Raw genomic sequence first — 16,217 nt, forward strand, 5'->3', positions numbered from 1 at the left:
AAAAACAGAGTTGAAATGTATTTGGCTAAGGTGTATGTAAACTTCGGACTTCAACTGTGTATGACAAAGACATCCACAGTTAAAATATATCATTTTTAATATTTTAGGAGGGGTTATGAATACTTTGTATAATTGTGTGTACCGGTAATTTCAACTGTGATTCAAAACAGTCTTCCCAGGTAAAACAGTGTCATTCAGATTACGGGGAGGTTTGACCCAGATGACGACTGTTCCTTTATTGAACTAGGCAAGTCAGTCAATAACAAAATTCTTATTTACAATTAAGGCTTACACCGGCCAAACCCTAACCAGGACGACACTGGGTCAATAGTGTGCCGCCCTATGGGACTTCCGATCACGGCCGGTTGTGATACAGCCCAGGATTGAACCAGGGTCTGTAGTGACGCCGTCTAGCACTGCGATGCCTTAGACCGCTGCGCCACTCGGGAGCCCCCAATGGTTCACGGACCAACGAAGACCAGAAGTAGAGCTAATTTGGATCTGATGGGATGACAGACGAGCAGCTACAACGGACTGTAAACCCTGGGTTGTGTTCCAAATACAGTAGGCTTCGTAATAAGAGCAGCTCCTTCAGGCAGGTTTCTGATACAGGCAGAACGCTGAAAGACCATTTGATGAAAGGCAGCACCAGTAGTGAGTACACTGCAAAAAGATTCAATATACCTTAAAAGCTATACAAATACCGTTCATCTTAAAATGTCCCCAATCCATGAAAAAAAATGATAATTTGAAGTACTACTCATTAATAAATGAGTATAGAGGATATATGAACATAGAGATATACTAGAGCTCATCTTTTACCGTTGTTAAGTGTGCCCTCTATCCAACTAAATGCTCATGCACAATAACAGAGAGCAACAGTGTGAGGAAATATGATGGGGCAACACTTCAAGCAGCGGTTTGAAGACGAGAACCTATGATATAGACTCCACTTGTGTCTTCTATCAAAGAGGAGGGTTATCCCTCGCCAAACTCTGTCCAAAATAAGCCCAATGCATTTCTATGGGCTTAAGCAGACCAAAGATTATTGCCTGTCGGGACAACGACTCCTGTCGTTAGGGCGGAGACATGAGCATCTCATCATTATATAAAAGATCTCTGTCCCGATAGAATATCTCTTGAAAATAATGTTACCATTCCGTACAAACAGGAATTATTGTTAATCATCTGTATAAACATCATCAGTAGATTTATTCACAAATACACAGGTATACAAACACAGTGTGACTGTATAACAGGCACAAGTCAGGTGTGATTATTGATAGGCATGTTGTCAATCGTCAATAAAAGTGAGTCGTCCAGGTCCTTCATTCTTCATCCACCGTCGGTACCTCTTCCACCTGGGGTCCAGGGCCATCTTCGTCTTCATCTCTTCCTCCTGTTCTTCCTTGTACACCTGTACAACAACAGAAAACAATAGAACTGTAGAAACACATTCAGAAATCATTTGGGGTTTTAAATCTGTAACCATTTCCCATTAGTGTCAGTCTGTTTCTGCCCCCCTTTGCCAAACATGGAGTTGGCAAAACACCTATATGTTGTGATCACATTGTAATACATGGTGCAAAGCTTCACACTGTTACTACTACAACTATATTGCTACAACTACACTGCTGCTACTACAACTATATTGCTACAACTGCTACAACTACACTGCTGCTACTACTACAACTATATTGCTACAACTGCTACAACTACACTGCTGCTGCTACTACAACTATATTGCTACAACTGCTACAACTACACTGCTGCTACTACAACTATATTGCTACAACTGCTACAACTACACTGCTGCTACTACAACTATATTGCTGCTACTACAACTATATTGCTACAACTGCTACAACTACACTGCTGCTACTACAACTATATTGCTACAACTGCTACAACTACACTGCTGCTACTACAACTATATTGCTACAACTGCTACAACTACACTGCTGCTACTACAACTATATTGCTACAACTGCTACAACTACACTGCTGCTACTACAACTATATTGCTACAACTGCTACAACTACACTGCTGCTACTACTACAACTATATTGCTACAACTGCTACAACTACACTGCTGCTACTACAACTATATTGCTACAACTGCTACAACTACACTGCTGCTACTACAACTATATTGCTACAACTGCTACAACTACACTGCTGCTACTACAACTATATTGCTACAACTGCTACAACTACACTGCTGCTACTACAACTATATTGCTACAACTACACTGCTGCTACTACAACTATATTGCTACAACTACACTGCTACAACTACACTGCTGCTACTACAACTATATTGCTACAACTACACTGCTGCTACTACAACTATATTGCTACAACTACACTGCTGCTACTACAACTATATTGCTACAACTACACTGCTACAACTACACTGCTGCTACTACAACTATATTGCTACAACTACACTGCTGCTACTACAACTATATTGCTACAACTACACTGCTACAACTACACTGCTGCTACTACAACTATATTGCTACAACTACACTACTGCTACTACAACTACACTGCTACAACTACAACTACACTACTGCTACTACAACTACACTACTGCAACTACACTGCTGCAACTACAACAACTATACTACTACAAATCATACTACTACACCACTGCAACTATACTGCTACAACTATACTACTACATATCATACTACTACACTACTGCTACTACAAATATACTGCTACAACTACTACAACTATACTACTACAGTACTGCTACTACAACTATACTTCTACAAATATCCTAATACAACTATACTACTACTGTTACTAGCTACTACAACTATAACTATACAACTACTACATAATATTACTGCTACTAATACTGTGACAGCGTTACTACTAGCTCTATACTACTATACCAGTGATACTACTACTACTACTACTACTACTACTACTATAATACAACAACTTCTGTCACCCCCCCCACCACTACTACTTTAATACTAGATACTATAATACTACAACAACTCCTGTCCCCCCACCACTACTACTATAATACTAGATACTATAATACTACAACAACTACTGCCGTCCACCCACCACTACTATAATACTACAACAACTCCTGTCCCCCCCCACCACTACTACTATAATACTAGATACTATAATACTACAACAACTACTGCCGTCCCCCCACCACTACTACTATAATACTAGATACTATAACACTAGATACTATAATACTACAACAACTTCTGCCGTCCCGTCCCACCACTACTACTATAATACTAGATACTATAATACTACAACAACTACTGCCGTCCCCCCACCACTACTACTATAATACTAGATACTATAATACTAGATACTATAATACTACAACAACTTCTGCCGTCCCCCACCACCACTACTATAATACTAGATACTATAATACTAGATACTATAATACTACAACTTCTGCCACCCCCCCCCACCACTACTACTATAATACTACATACTATAATACTAGATACTATAATACTACAACAACTTCTGCCGTCCCCCCACCACCACTACTATAATACTAGATACTATAATACTACAACTTCTTCCGCCCCCCCCACCACTACTACTATAATACTACAACAACTTCTTCCACCCCCCCCACTACTACTACTACTCCTACATTACTACAGACCTCATAGTTGTCTTTGATCCAGAGCTGCCTCTCCAGTAAGGTGTCTCTCTGCTCCGCCTCCAGACTGTCGAACTGAGACTGAGACATCTTCATGTTCCTCCTGATGATGTAGAGCTTCTCCTCGTCTCCGTACTCCTCTCTGCAGATGGTGAACCTGTAGATCCACTTACAGTACCAGACCACATAGGCACACAGGCAGTAAGGGAACAGGACAATCTGACAGAGCAGGATGTCCAAGATTTTAGGCTTCTGGTATCCTCCCTTAATGTCGATCTTGTTCTTGATGATGTCACGGATGATCTCTTCTTCCTGTTCCCGGATCTCCTCTTTGGACCGTCGGTTCTTGCCCTTCTCTTTTGTCTTGTTCAGGAGACCCAGCTGCTTGGCTATCTCTGTCGCCTGGATACGAAACTTGGGGACCGTTGATAGGTAGTTGATGGCTTCAGTGTAGCCGGCCCACCAACTGTAGTACTGAAGGAAGAAAAGTGTTAGAATGTTTCCCAAATGGCAACCTATTCCCTATTCAGTGCACTTCTTTTGACCAGAGCCCTATGAACATGAAATAGGTTGCCACATGGGGACTATTTGGTTTTAGTGTGGAAACAATTTCCATTGAAATATATAATTGCATTTAAGCCAAAAGACTTTTGAGAGTATGTGAAGATACGACTGTACCTGAAAGATGGATATAGCAACCACGGTGACCAGAATGACAATCCGTACGTCCACTTTAGGTGCCAGTCGTCTCCTGTAGTAGGTGTAGTAGTGGCTGTAGTACTCTTCAGGGTGGTCCAGCATGTAGTCGTAGTCTCTACGGGAGTCTTCATCCTAATACACAGGAGGAAATGGCTCTTATTTTCACCTTCCTTTATTACGACCACTAGACAATAGGCCTAGTAACAAGAATACAAGAAGATTATTTAAAAATATATATATTAACTTTATTTAACTAGGCAAGTAAGTTAAGAACAAATTCTTATTTTTAATGACAGCCTAGGAACAGTGGGTTAACTGCCTTGTTCAGAATGACAGATTTTTTACCTTGTCAGTTCGGGGATTTGATCCAGCAACCTTTCGGTTACTGGCCCAACGCGCTAACCACTAGGCTATCTGCCCCTTATCAGAATGATTTCCAGCTTTATGTATATATGAAGCATCTATGAGTAGGAGTGCTTACTTAGGATCAGTTTTTGCCTTTTAGATGACAACAAACAAGAGAATATAGCCATGGGGGCCCTGATCCTAGATCAGCACCCCTACTTTAAGAAGCAGGAAGGACATACTGCCTCATTGCCTGCATCCGTAATGGGTCAGCGGTCAAACGACCTCCACTCATCACTGTCAAATGCTCCCTGAAACACTTCAGCGAGCAGGCCTTTCTAAATCGACCTGGCCGGGGTATCCTGGAAGGATATTGATCTCATCCCGTCAGTAGAGGATGCCTGGATATTTTTTTAAATGCCTTCCTAACCATCTTAAATAAACATGCCCCATTTAAGAAATTTAGAACCAGGAACAGATATAGCCCTTAGTTCTCCCCAGACCTGACTGCCCTTAACCAACACAAAAACATCCTATGGTGTTCTGCATTAGCATCGAACAGCCCCCATGATATGCAGCTGTTCAGGGAAGCTAGCACCATTATACACAGGCTGTTAGAAAAGCTAAGGCTAGCTTTTTCAAGCAGAAATTTGCTTCCTGCAACACTAACTCAAAAAAGTTCTGGGACACTGTAAAGTCCATGGAGAATAAGAACACCTCCTCCCAGCTGCCCACTGCACTGAAGATAGGAAACACTGTCATCACTGATAAATCCACCATAATTGAGAATTTCAATAAGCATTTTTCTACGGCTGGCCATGCTTTCCACCTGGCTACTCCTACCCCGGTCAACAGCACTGCACCCCCCATAGCAACTCGCCCAAGCCTTCCCCATTTCTCCTTCTCCCAAATCCATTCAGCTGATGTTCTGAAAGAGCTGCAAAATCTGGACCCCTACAAATCAGCCGGGCTAGACAATCTGGACCCTTTCTTTCTAAAATTATCTGCCGAAATTGTTGCCACCCCTATTACTAGCCTGTTCAACCTCTCTTTCGTGTCGTCTGAGATTCCCAAAGATTGGAAAGCAGCTGCGGTCATCCCCCTCTTCAAAGGGGGGGACACTCTTGAACCAAACTGCTACAGACCTATATCTATCCTACCCTGCCTTTCTAAGGTCTTTGAAAGCCAAGTCAACAAACAGATTACCGACCATTTCGAATCTCACCATACCTTCTCTGCTATGCAATCTGGTTTCAGAGCTGGTCATGGGTGCACCTCAGCCACACTAAAGGTCCTAAACGATATCTTAACCGCCATCGATAAGAAACATTACTGTGCAGCCGTATTCATTGATCTGGCCAAGGCTTTCGACTCTGTCAATCACCACATCCTCATCGGCAGACTCGACAGCCTTGGTTTCTCAAATGATTGCCTCGCCTGGTTCACCAACTACTTCTCTGATAGAGTTCAGTGTGTCAAATCGGAGGACCGGTTGTCCGGACCTCTGGCAGTCTCTATGGGGGTGCCACAGGGTTCAATTCTTGGACCGACTCTCTTCTCTGTATACATCAATGAGGTCGCTCTTGCTGCTGGTGAGTCTCTGATCCACCTCTACGCAGACGACACCATTCTGTATACTTCAGGCCCTTCTTTGGACACTGTGTTAACAACCCTCCAGGCAAGCTTCAATGCCATTCAACTCTCCTTCCGTGGCCTCCAATTGCTCTTAAATACAAGTAAAACTAAATGCATGCTCTTCAACCGATCGCTACCTGCACCTACCCGCCTGTCCAACATCACTACTCTGGACGGCGCTGACATAGAATACGTGGACAACTACAAATACTTAGGTGTCTGGTTAGACTGTAAACTCTCCTTCCAGACCTATATCAAACATCTCCAATCCAAAGTTAAATCTAGAATTGGCTTCCTATTTCGCAACAAAGCATCCTTCACTCATGCTGCCAAACATACCCTTGTAAAACTTACCATCCTACCAATCCTCGACTTTGGCGATGTCATTTACAAAATAGCCTCCAATACCCTACTCAATAAATTGGATGCAGTCTATCACAGTGCAATCCGTTTTGTCACCAAAGCCCCATATACTACCCACCATTGCGACCTGTACGCTCTCGTTGGCTGGCCCTCGCTTCATACTCGTCGCCAAACCCACTGGGTCCATGTCATCTACAAGACCCTACTAGGTAAAGTCCCCCCTTATCTCAGCTCGCTGGTCACCATAGCATCTCCCACCTGTAGCACACGCTCCAGCAGGTATACCTCTCTAGTCACCCCCAAAACCAATTCTTTCTTTGGCCGCCTCTCCTTCCAGTTCTCTGCTGCCAATGACTGGAACGAACTACAAAAATCTCAAACTGGAAACACTTATCTCCCTCACTAGCTTTAAGCACCAACTGTCAGAGCAGCTCACAGATTACTGCACCTGTACATAGCCCACCTATAATTTAGCCCAAACAACTACCTCTTTCCCTACTGTATTTTATTTATTTATTTATTTATTTTGCTCCTTTGCACCCCATTATTTTTATTTCTACTTTGCACATTCTTCCATTGCAAATCTACAATTCCAGTATTTTACTTGCTATATTGTATTTACTTTGCCATCGTGGCCTTTTTTTGCCTTTACCTCCCTTCTCACCTCATTTGCTCACATTGTATATAGACTTGTTTATACTGTATTATTGACTGTATGTTTGTTTTACTCCATGTGTAACTCTATGTCGTTGTATCTGTCGAACTGCTTTGCTTTATCTTGGCCAGGTCGCAATTGTAAATGAGAACTTGTTCTCAACTTGCCTACCTGGTTAAATAAAGGTGAAATAAATAAATAAATACCTGCTCTACCTTTCTCAGGATACTACTACGGTAGCTCCGTGAAAAGGGACTATCCTGATCACTTCACTGTTGAGTCTCTTCACGTCTATTGAGTAAATAGTAATTGACAGTATTGGTACACTATAAAGGATCAAATTGACTGCGGGCCTGATTCAGAGGTTAGAGAAAAGTGCCACATTGGCATATACAACATAAGTTGACGTCAGCGAGAACCGACGGCAACCCCAGCTTGGCCAGAGAGCTGGAGAAATGGAGGTCTATGGTACGAATCATCTTTGGGGTTTCTACACTTACCTTCAGAGTTTCATATGCAGTTGCAATGAGCAAAAAATGTTGATGAGCACTTTCACGTGTCTCGCCTGTGAGACTTGAGAATCTATCGGGGTGATACTTTCTGGCTAACTGTCTGTATGCACGACCTATGTCGGATTTAACCGCATCTCTCGGTACTCCGAGTACATCGTAACAAATCTCCGTGCCACAATAAAGTCCCTCGATAAGCGCCGTGGCAGAGGGTATGAGACCCCCCCAAAATAACAAAATGCCTATCCATTGACCAAAGTGTCGCCCATTCTTCATGGGCGCAGCCATTTCACTATCGTCACAAGTTCTTCTTCGTGTTGCTTTCCGGTAGACTAGACGCTTTGTTGCGTCTTGCTGCCTTTCACAGTTTGGAATGTATATTGCACATTTATTCACAAAAAAGGGAGGGAGGGGGGGAAGTAATCGCACCGCTATCTAACCTAGGGTGACCACATTTCCCGGATTGTGCGGGACAGTCCCACACTTTGGCCCTTTGTCCCGCAACCAAACAATAATGTCCCCGCATATTATAAACAAATTCAATCACCGCAAAAGATAAGTCGACTTCTCTCGTATTTCAGTCAGACATTCCGACCTGTGTCTTGCCGTCAAGTTGCGTTTATGAACATTATATATCATAAAGATGTGGCAGAAATTTCACCAACTGACTTGTTGGAAAGGTGACATCCTATGATGGTACCACGTTGAAAGTCACTGAGTCAAATCAAATCAAATGTATTTATATAGCCCTTCGTACATCAGCTGATATCTCAAAGTGCTGTACAGAAACCCAGCCTAAAACCCCAAACAGCAAGCAATGCAGGTGTAGAAGCACGGTGGCTAGGAAAAACTCCCTAGAAAGGCCAAAACCTAGGAAGAAACCTAGAGAGGAACCAGGCTATGAGGGGTGGCCAGTCCTCTTCTGGCTGTGCCGGGTAGAGAGGAACCAGGCTATGAGGGGTGGCCAGTCCTCTTCTGGCTGTGCCGGGTAGAGAGGAACCAGGCTATGTGGGGTGGCCAGTCCTCTTCTGGCTGTGCCGGGTGGAGATTATAACAGAACATGGCCAAGATGTTCAAATGTTCATAAATGACCAGCATGGTCGTATAATAATAAGGCAGAACAGTTGAAACTGGAGCAGCAACACAGTCAGATGGACTGGGGACAGCAAGGAGTCATTCAGTAAGGCCATTCTACTGCCAATGTTTGTCTATGGAGATCGCATGGCTGTATGCTCGATTTTATACACCTGTCAGCAACAGATGTGCTCATAAAAAGCCAAATCCACTCATTTGAAGGGGTATCCACATACGTTTGCATATACAGTGCATTTGGAATGTATTCAGACCACAGTTAAGTTACAGCCTTATTCTAAAATGGATTATATTGTTTTTCCCCCTCATAAATCTACACACAATACCCCATAATGACATCACAATACCCCATAATGACATCACAATACCCCATAATGACAAAGCAAAAACAGTTTTTTTGGTGTGCAAATATATATATATAAATGATATCACATTTACATAAGTATTCAGACCCTTTCCTCAGTACTTTGTTGAAGCACCGTTGGCAGTGATTACAGTCCGACTCTTCTTGGGTATGACGCTACAAGCTTGGCACAAATGTATTTGGGGAGTTTATTCTCTGTAGATCCTCTCAAGCTTTCAGGTTGGATGGGGAGCGTCGCTGCACAGTTTTTTTTCCAGATCTCTCCAGAGATGTTTGATCGGGTTCAAGTTCGTGCTCTGGCTGGGCCACTCAAAGACTTTCAGAAAATTGTCCCGAAGCCACTCCTACATTGTCTTGGCTGTGTACTTTGGGTTGTTGCCCTGTTGGAAGGTGAACCTTCGCCCCAGTCTGAGGTCCTGAGCGCTCTGGAGCAGGTTTTCATCAAGGATCTCTCTGTACGTTGGTCCATTCATCTTTCCCTCAAGCCTGACTAGTCTCCCAGTACCTGAAACTGAAAAACATAACATAAAAAGGTTTTTCTGTTTTTTATTTTTACATTTGCAAAATGTTTTTAAAAAAAACTGTTTTTACTTTGTCGTTATGGGGTATTGTGTGTAGATCGATGAGGAAGAAAATATAATTTAAGCCATTTTAGAATAAGGCTGTAACGTAACAATATGTGGAAAATGTGAAGGGGTTTGAATACTTTCTGAATGCTCTGTAAAGTGTACCTGATTCCAACTGGACATATTCCTATAAGACTTCAAGGGGAACCCATCTTTAGCTTTGGTCAGGTCACACATGTTTACACACACAAACTTACAACATGTCTCCGCATCATAGATTAGGGTCTTCCCCAGGCCATTCCTAGTGACCACCATCCTCTGGACTCATCGCCGGGACGTTGTTATGGTTGTTTAGGCTGTGGGTGGGGTTATATCCTTCCTGTTTGGCCCTGTCCGGGGGTGTCCTCGGATGGGGCCACAGTGTCTCCTGACCCATCCTGTCTCAGCCTCCAGTATTTAGGCTGCAGTAGTTTATGTGTCGGGGGGCTAGGGTCAGTCTGTTATATCTGGAGTACTTCTCCTGTCTTATCTGGTGTCCTGTGTGAATTTAAGTATGCTCTCTCTAATTCTCTCTCTCCCTCTCCCTCCCCTCTCGGAGGACCTGAGCCCTAGGACCATGCCTCAGGACTACCTGGCCTGATGACTCCTTGCTGTCCCCAGTCCACCTGGCCGTGCTGCTGCTCCAGTTTCAACTGTTCTGCCAGCGGCTATGGAACCCTGACCTGTTCACCGGACCTGCTACCTTGTTTCGACTCTCTCTCTCTACCGCACCTGCTGTCTCGCACCTGCTGACCTGTTGCACCCTCGACAACCACTGTGATTATTATTATCTGACCCTGCTGGTCATCTATGAACGTTTGAACATCTTGGCCATGTTCTGTTATAATCTCCACCCAGCACAGCCAGAAGAGGACTGGCCACCACTCAGAGCCTGGTTCCTCTCCACCCGGCACAGCCAGAAGAGGACTGGCCACCCCTCAGAGCCTGGTTCCTCTCCACCCGGCACAGCCAGAAGAGGACTGGCCACCCCTCAGAGCCTGGTTCCTCTCTAGGTTTCTTCCTAGGTTTTGGCCTTTGTAGGGAGTTTTTCCTAGCCACTGTGTTTCTACACCTGCATTGCTTGCTGTTTGGGGGTTTTAGGCTGGGTTTCTGTACAGCAGTTTGAGATATCAGCTGATGTAAGAAGGGCTTTATAAATACATTTGATTTGTATATTGCACTGAGGAGAAGAGCCCAGCATTTAGCATTTCACTACAGCATTTAGCATTTCACTACAGCAATTAGCATTTCACCTCAGCATTTAGCATTTCACTACAGCAATTAGCCTACATCATGTGACCATTGAACTTTGATTTGATCACATCTGATGTTCAATCAGTACAAACCTCTATTTCCTTCTGTCCATCTCCATTGTATTGTCTGTATCTGTGTCGTGTAGCACCAGGTCAGTATGCTGTGATCTGATCTGTGATCTGGCGACACCATAAGAACATGGTGGGTTCAAGAAGGATGGAAACCAAGAGTTCAACAAGAGGACCATTTTCAACAGGAGATACCCAGATACACACATCTATATTGAGGTTAGAAAGACACACACACAGTTCACTGGGTTGACACAGAAAGGTTACAATACTAATGATTTTGAGTCACACGTGTTTGTGTGTGTGTGTGAGATTGTATTATTAGGTCTAAATACAGTTTATTAGGTACACCACCCGTTCACAAAACATGTTTCACTCCTACAGACAGCCTAGTCATGTGGCTTGTTATATAAAGCAGGCAGACAGGTATCAAGGCATTCAGTTACTGTTCCATCGGACAGTTTATTAGGTACACCGTCCCATTCACCACAATGGATGGCTCCTCCAGACAGTGAGTCACGTGGTCGTAGCTTGTCATTTCTACAGTAAGATGTACAGTAGGCCAGGTCATTTCTACAGTAAGATGTACAGTAGGCCAGGTCATTTCTACAGTAAGATGTACAGTAGGCCTGGTCATTTCTACAGTAAGATGTACAGTAGGCCTGGTCATTTCTACAGTAAGATGTACAGTAGGCCTGGTCATTTCTACAGTAAGATGTACAGTAGGCCAGGTCATTTCTACAGTAAGATGTACAGTAGGCCTGGTCATTTCTACAGTAAGATGTACAGTAGGCCAGGTCATTTCTACAGTAAGATGTACAGTAGGCCAGGTCATTTCTACAGTAAGATGTACAGTAGGCCAGGTCATTTCTACAGTAAGATGTACAGTAGACCTGGTCATTTTTCCATCTGTACCGTTACTTAGGGTTGCACCATCAGTAACTAGCTAGCTTGCTTTGGCTAATGTTAGCTATTAGCGGTGTAATTTACAAGACCAGGGGATTGTTTGAAAGAGAAACTCACATATAATACGATGAGAGATAACCACCGTTTCCCTGAACCAGTGTTTCCCTGATCCAGTGTTTCCCTGAACCAGTGTTTCCCTGATCCAGTGTTTCCCTGATCCAGTGTTTCCCTGATCCAGTGTTTCCCTGATCCAGTGTTTCCCTGATCCAGTGTTTCCCTGAACCAGTGTTTCCCTGAAGCATGCTGCCCTGTTCTGACATAGCTCCCTGGGTTTACCATCATGCATGCTGTGGCTGTTTGGTCAGGACGTGGCGTTTTATTCATTTGTTCATTTTAAGAGAGACTCTTTAAAGGTTAAGCACTTCCCGGCACAAAACACATTGTGGGCGCTCCTCATTATTTCTCAAAGTGTGTATGAAAGAGAGAAACTCATCCCTGTATTTGCGTTTCATTATCAATTGAGCTCAGTCAGAAATGTGGCTAACGTGAGTCCATTTCATGACAGCGGTGAGTGATGGCGAGTGGGAATGACAAGTCAGGGGCTGACAGGGCATCATGTGCTGCTGAACCACAGCGCTGCGTCCTGTGTCGCAGAGTGATCAACACAACTGCAGAGAAAAGATCCGGTGAACCGTGAACCACATGGGCATCTCCCTCTCACACAGCAGAGACCGCTGCTAAGTGCAGAGAGACCGCTGCAGAGAGACCGCTGCAAAGAGACCGCTGCCAAGCGCAGAGAGACCACTGCTAAGCGCAGAGAGACCGCTGCAGAGAGACCGCTGCCAAGCGCAGAGACCGCTGCCAAGCGCAGAGAGACCGCTGCAGAGACCGCTGCCAAGCGCAGAGAGACCGCTGCCAAGCGCAGAGAGACCGCTGCAAAGCGCAGAGACCGCTGCAAAGCGCAGAGAGACCGCTGCCAAGCGCAGAGAGACCGCTGCAAAGCGCAGAGACCGCTGCAGAGAGACCGCTGCCAAGCACAGAGAGACCGCTGCCAAGCGCAGAGAGACCGCTGCCAAGCGCAGAGACCGCTGCCAAGCGCAGAGACCGCTGCCAAGCGCAGAGAGACCGCTGCAGAGAGACCGCTGCCAAGCGCAGAGAGACCGCTGCAAAGCGCAGAGAGACCGCTGCAAAGCGCAGAGAGACCGCAGATGCACTTGTCCAAATCAATTCCAGTAATTAATGAAATTATACATTTACTCTGACACGTCGCTATACATGTACCCTGACACGACCCACCATTAACACCCGTACCTGAAGGCTGCTTTAAAAGGATGACGTTTCCACCAGCAGCTCCACAAACACTTCTCTCACAGTCACACAAAGGGGATAGCTAGTCAGTTGGGGATACCTAGTCAGTTGGGGATACCTAGTCAGTTGGTTGGGGATACCTAGTCAGTTGGTTGGGGATACCTAGTCAGTTGGTTGGGGATACCTAGTCAGTTGGTTGGGGATACCTAGTCAGTTGGGGATACCTAGTCAGTTGGTTGGGGATAGCTAGTCAGTTGGGGATACCTAGTCAGTTGGTTGGGGATACCTAGTCAGTTGGTTGGGGATAGCTAGTCAGTTGGGGATACCTAGTCAGTTGGTTGGGGATACCTAGTCAGTTGGTTGGGGATACCTAGTCAGTTGGTTGGGGATACCTAGTCAGTTAGTTGGGGATACCTAGTCAGTTGGTTGGGGATACCTAGTCAGTTAGTTGGGGATACCTAGTCAGTTGGTTGGGGATACCTAGTCAGTTGGTTGGGGATACCTAGTCAGTTGGTTGGGGATACCTAGTCAGTTGGTTGGGGATACCTAGTCAGTTGGTTGGGGATACCTAGTCAGTTGGTTGGGGATACCTAGTCAGTTGCACAACAATGCATTGAATTGAACTGTCTTCAGCATTTAACCCAACCCCTCTGAATCAGGGAGGTGTGGGGGGGGGCTGCCTTAATCCACGACATCGGTACCCGGGGAGCAGTTGTTGTTGGGGGTTAACTGACTTGTTCAAAAGGCAGAACGGCAGATTTTTTTTTTTTACACCTTGCCCGGTCGAGGATTCGAACCAGCAACCTTTCGGTTATTGGCTCATCGCGCTTAACCGCTAGGCTTTCTGCACCGGGTCACTTTACACTCTTACAGGTGTCTGTAATAAATTAAAATAGATATAGATAGATCAGTATATATACACGAACGACACAGCGCCCCCTATCAGTATATATACACGAACGACACAGCGCCCCCTATCAGTATATATACACGAACGACACAGCGCCCCCTATCAGTATATATACGCGAACGACACAGCGCCCCCTATCAGTATATATACGAACGACACAGCACCCCCATCAGTATATATACGAACGACACAGCGCCCCCTATCAGTATATAAATACACGAACGACACAGCGCCCCCTATCAGTATATATACGAACGACACAGCGCCCCCTATCAGTATATATACACGAACGACACAGCGCCCCCTATCAGTATATATACGAACGACACAGCGCCCCCTATCAGTGTATATATACGAACGACACAGCGCCCCCTATCAGTATATATACAAACGACACAGCGCCCCCTATCAGTATATATACAAACGACACAGCGCCCCCTATCAGTATATATATATATATACAAACGACACAGCGCCCCCTATCAGTATATATACGAATCATTGATTGCGATGTTCAACGTGATGCAATGCGTTTTATTATACTTCAACTAAGGACTGGTTTCATAGGAGGTTTGAATGCCTTAAAAATATACTCAGTTCTGAGTAAAAAACTGTTTCTATAAAGTGAATCAATCCAGACCAGTCTTTTACTTATCAACTGACGACAGTAGTAAAATACACAGTATTTTGGTTGTACAAAACAGATCTTCAAAACGCACCCCCCCCCCCAAGCAAACATTCTCTCATCGCCTTACAGCACTGATTAGAGTCTGGATTTAAACTTCAAAACGTACCCCCCCCCAAGCAAACATTCTCTCATCGCCTTACAGCACTGATTAGAGTCTGGATTTAAACTTCAGAAAATCAAGATCTAGACAGACAATATTGCTTTTTGCTTCTGGACCGGTAAAAAAAAAAAACGGCTTGAAACTAAAAAAAAGACAAGGAAACAAAAAGGGACTTACTACAACCAGATTCAGTACAACTCAATTATACCCCTTTAAGTAGCAATGTGAACCAGGTACAATTATGAACATAAAACACAAAGTGGCATGAAAAGCATTTAAAAAGTCATTCCTGTCTGTCTGGGTCTAAGGAAGAAACAAAACAAACTAACATCTGCAATAGTTTGACGCTCCAAACCACTTTCTCCTGGTATTGCCTTTGTTCAGTTACACTGCATTTATGATACACATGAGCGGATGACTTGACAACATAACGTTAATAAAAAACAGAGTACACAATCACTTCAGACACAGCTTATTTATAAAAAAGAAACACGGTAAAATAAACTACTGCAGAGGACTTGCTGTTTGATTTTAGTCCCTGATTATCTCCTGTAGTGCCCCCTCTCCTTCTCCTTGTCCCTGATCCTGTCTCTCTCCCGGTCGCGTCCACGATCTCGGTCCCGGCGAGCATCTCTGGGCCTTTCTCGCTCCCTTTGCCTGTCTCGTTCCCGTGGACGGCTGCGGCGACTGGTCACCACGGCCTGGGTCCGTCTCAGGAAGTCATCCACGCGCATATCATAGTCATGCTGCAGAGGGAGATGTCACTAGTTAAATGTCCAGAGGGGGGAGTTTAACACATTGAAGTGAACATTTGATATGTGAATGGGTAATGCACAGTCCTTCTGTTGGGTAGGCTGGGCACGAGCTCAGTGAAGCAAACTCATAACACCTGTATTGTAACTAAATTGTAACTCAATGAAACATTTCCACAGTTTCGTCGTATGGCAAAACAAATGTTCACTACAAAAGACAAGGGAACACTGGCTCTAAACAAGGTGCATGAGGAGTAAACTGAAGGGACGAGGATATCCAGCCACTCAGTGGAAGTTGATAA

At 44.4% G+C, this 16,217-nt stretch overlaps 2 protein-coding genes across 5 annotated transcripts in view; both read right to left on the reverse strand.

The window, feature by feature from the left end:
• Positions 1-1,189: 1,189 nt before the first annotated feature.
• On the reverse strand, positions 1,190-8,234 carry LOC109880395 (dnaJ homolog subfamily C member 25-like). The gene is made up of 4 exons (XM_031826021.1): positions 7,860-8,234; positions 4,341-4,493; positions 3,666-4,136; positions 1,190-1,417 (listed from the first exon to the last, which is right to left on the reverse strand). The coding sequence occupies exons 1-4, from the start codon at positions 8,154-8,156 to the stop codon at positions 1,295-1,297; spliced, it is 1,044 nt and encodes a 347-aa protein (XP_031681881.1). The 5' UTR covers positions 8,157-8,234; the 3' UTR covers positions 1,190-1,294.
• Positions 8,235-14,891: 6,657 nt separating this feature from the next.
• LOC109880393 (YTH domain-containing protein 1-like) overlaps positions 14,892-16,217 on the reverse strand; it is a 29,701-nt gene continuing 28,375 nt past the window's right edge. For all 4 annotated transcript variants that reach the window (XM_031826026.1, XM_031826027.1, XM_031826025.1 and 1 more), the window contains one exon: positions 14,892-15,909. In XM_031826026.1, the coding sequence (XP_031681886.1) occupies positions 15,876-15,909 (34 nt within the window). In that variant the 3' untranslated portion in view covers positions 14,892-15,875. The remainder of the gene's footprint in view (positions 15,910-16,217) is intronic.

The sequence above is a fragment of the Oncorhynchus kisutch genome, linkage group LG6 (assembly GCF_002021735.2).
Source record: "Oncorhynchus kisutch isolate 150728-3 linkage group LG6, Okis_V2, whole genome shotgun sequence".
Taxonomy (NCBI): Eukaryota; Metazoa; Chordata; class Actinopteri; order Salmoniformes; family Salmonidae; genus Oncorhynchus; species Oncorhynchus kisutch.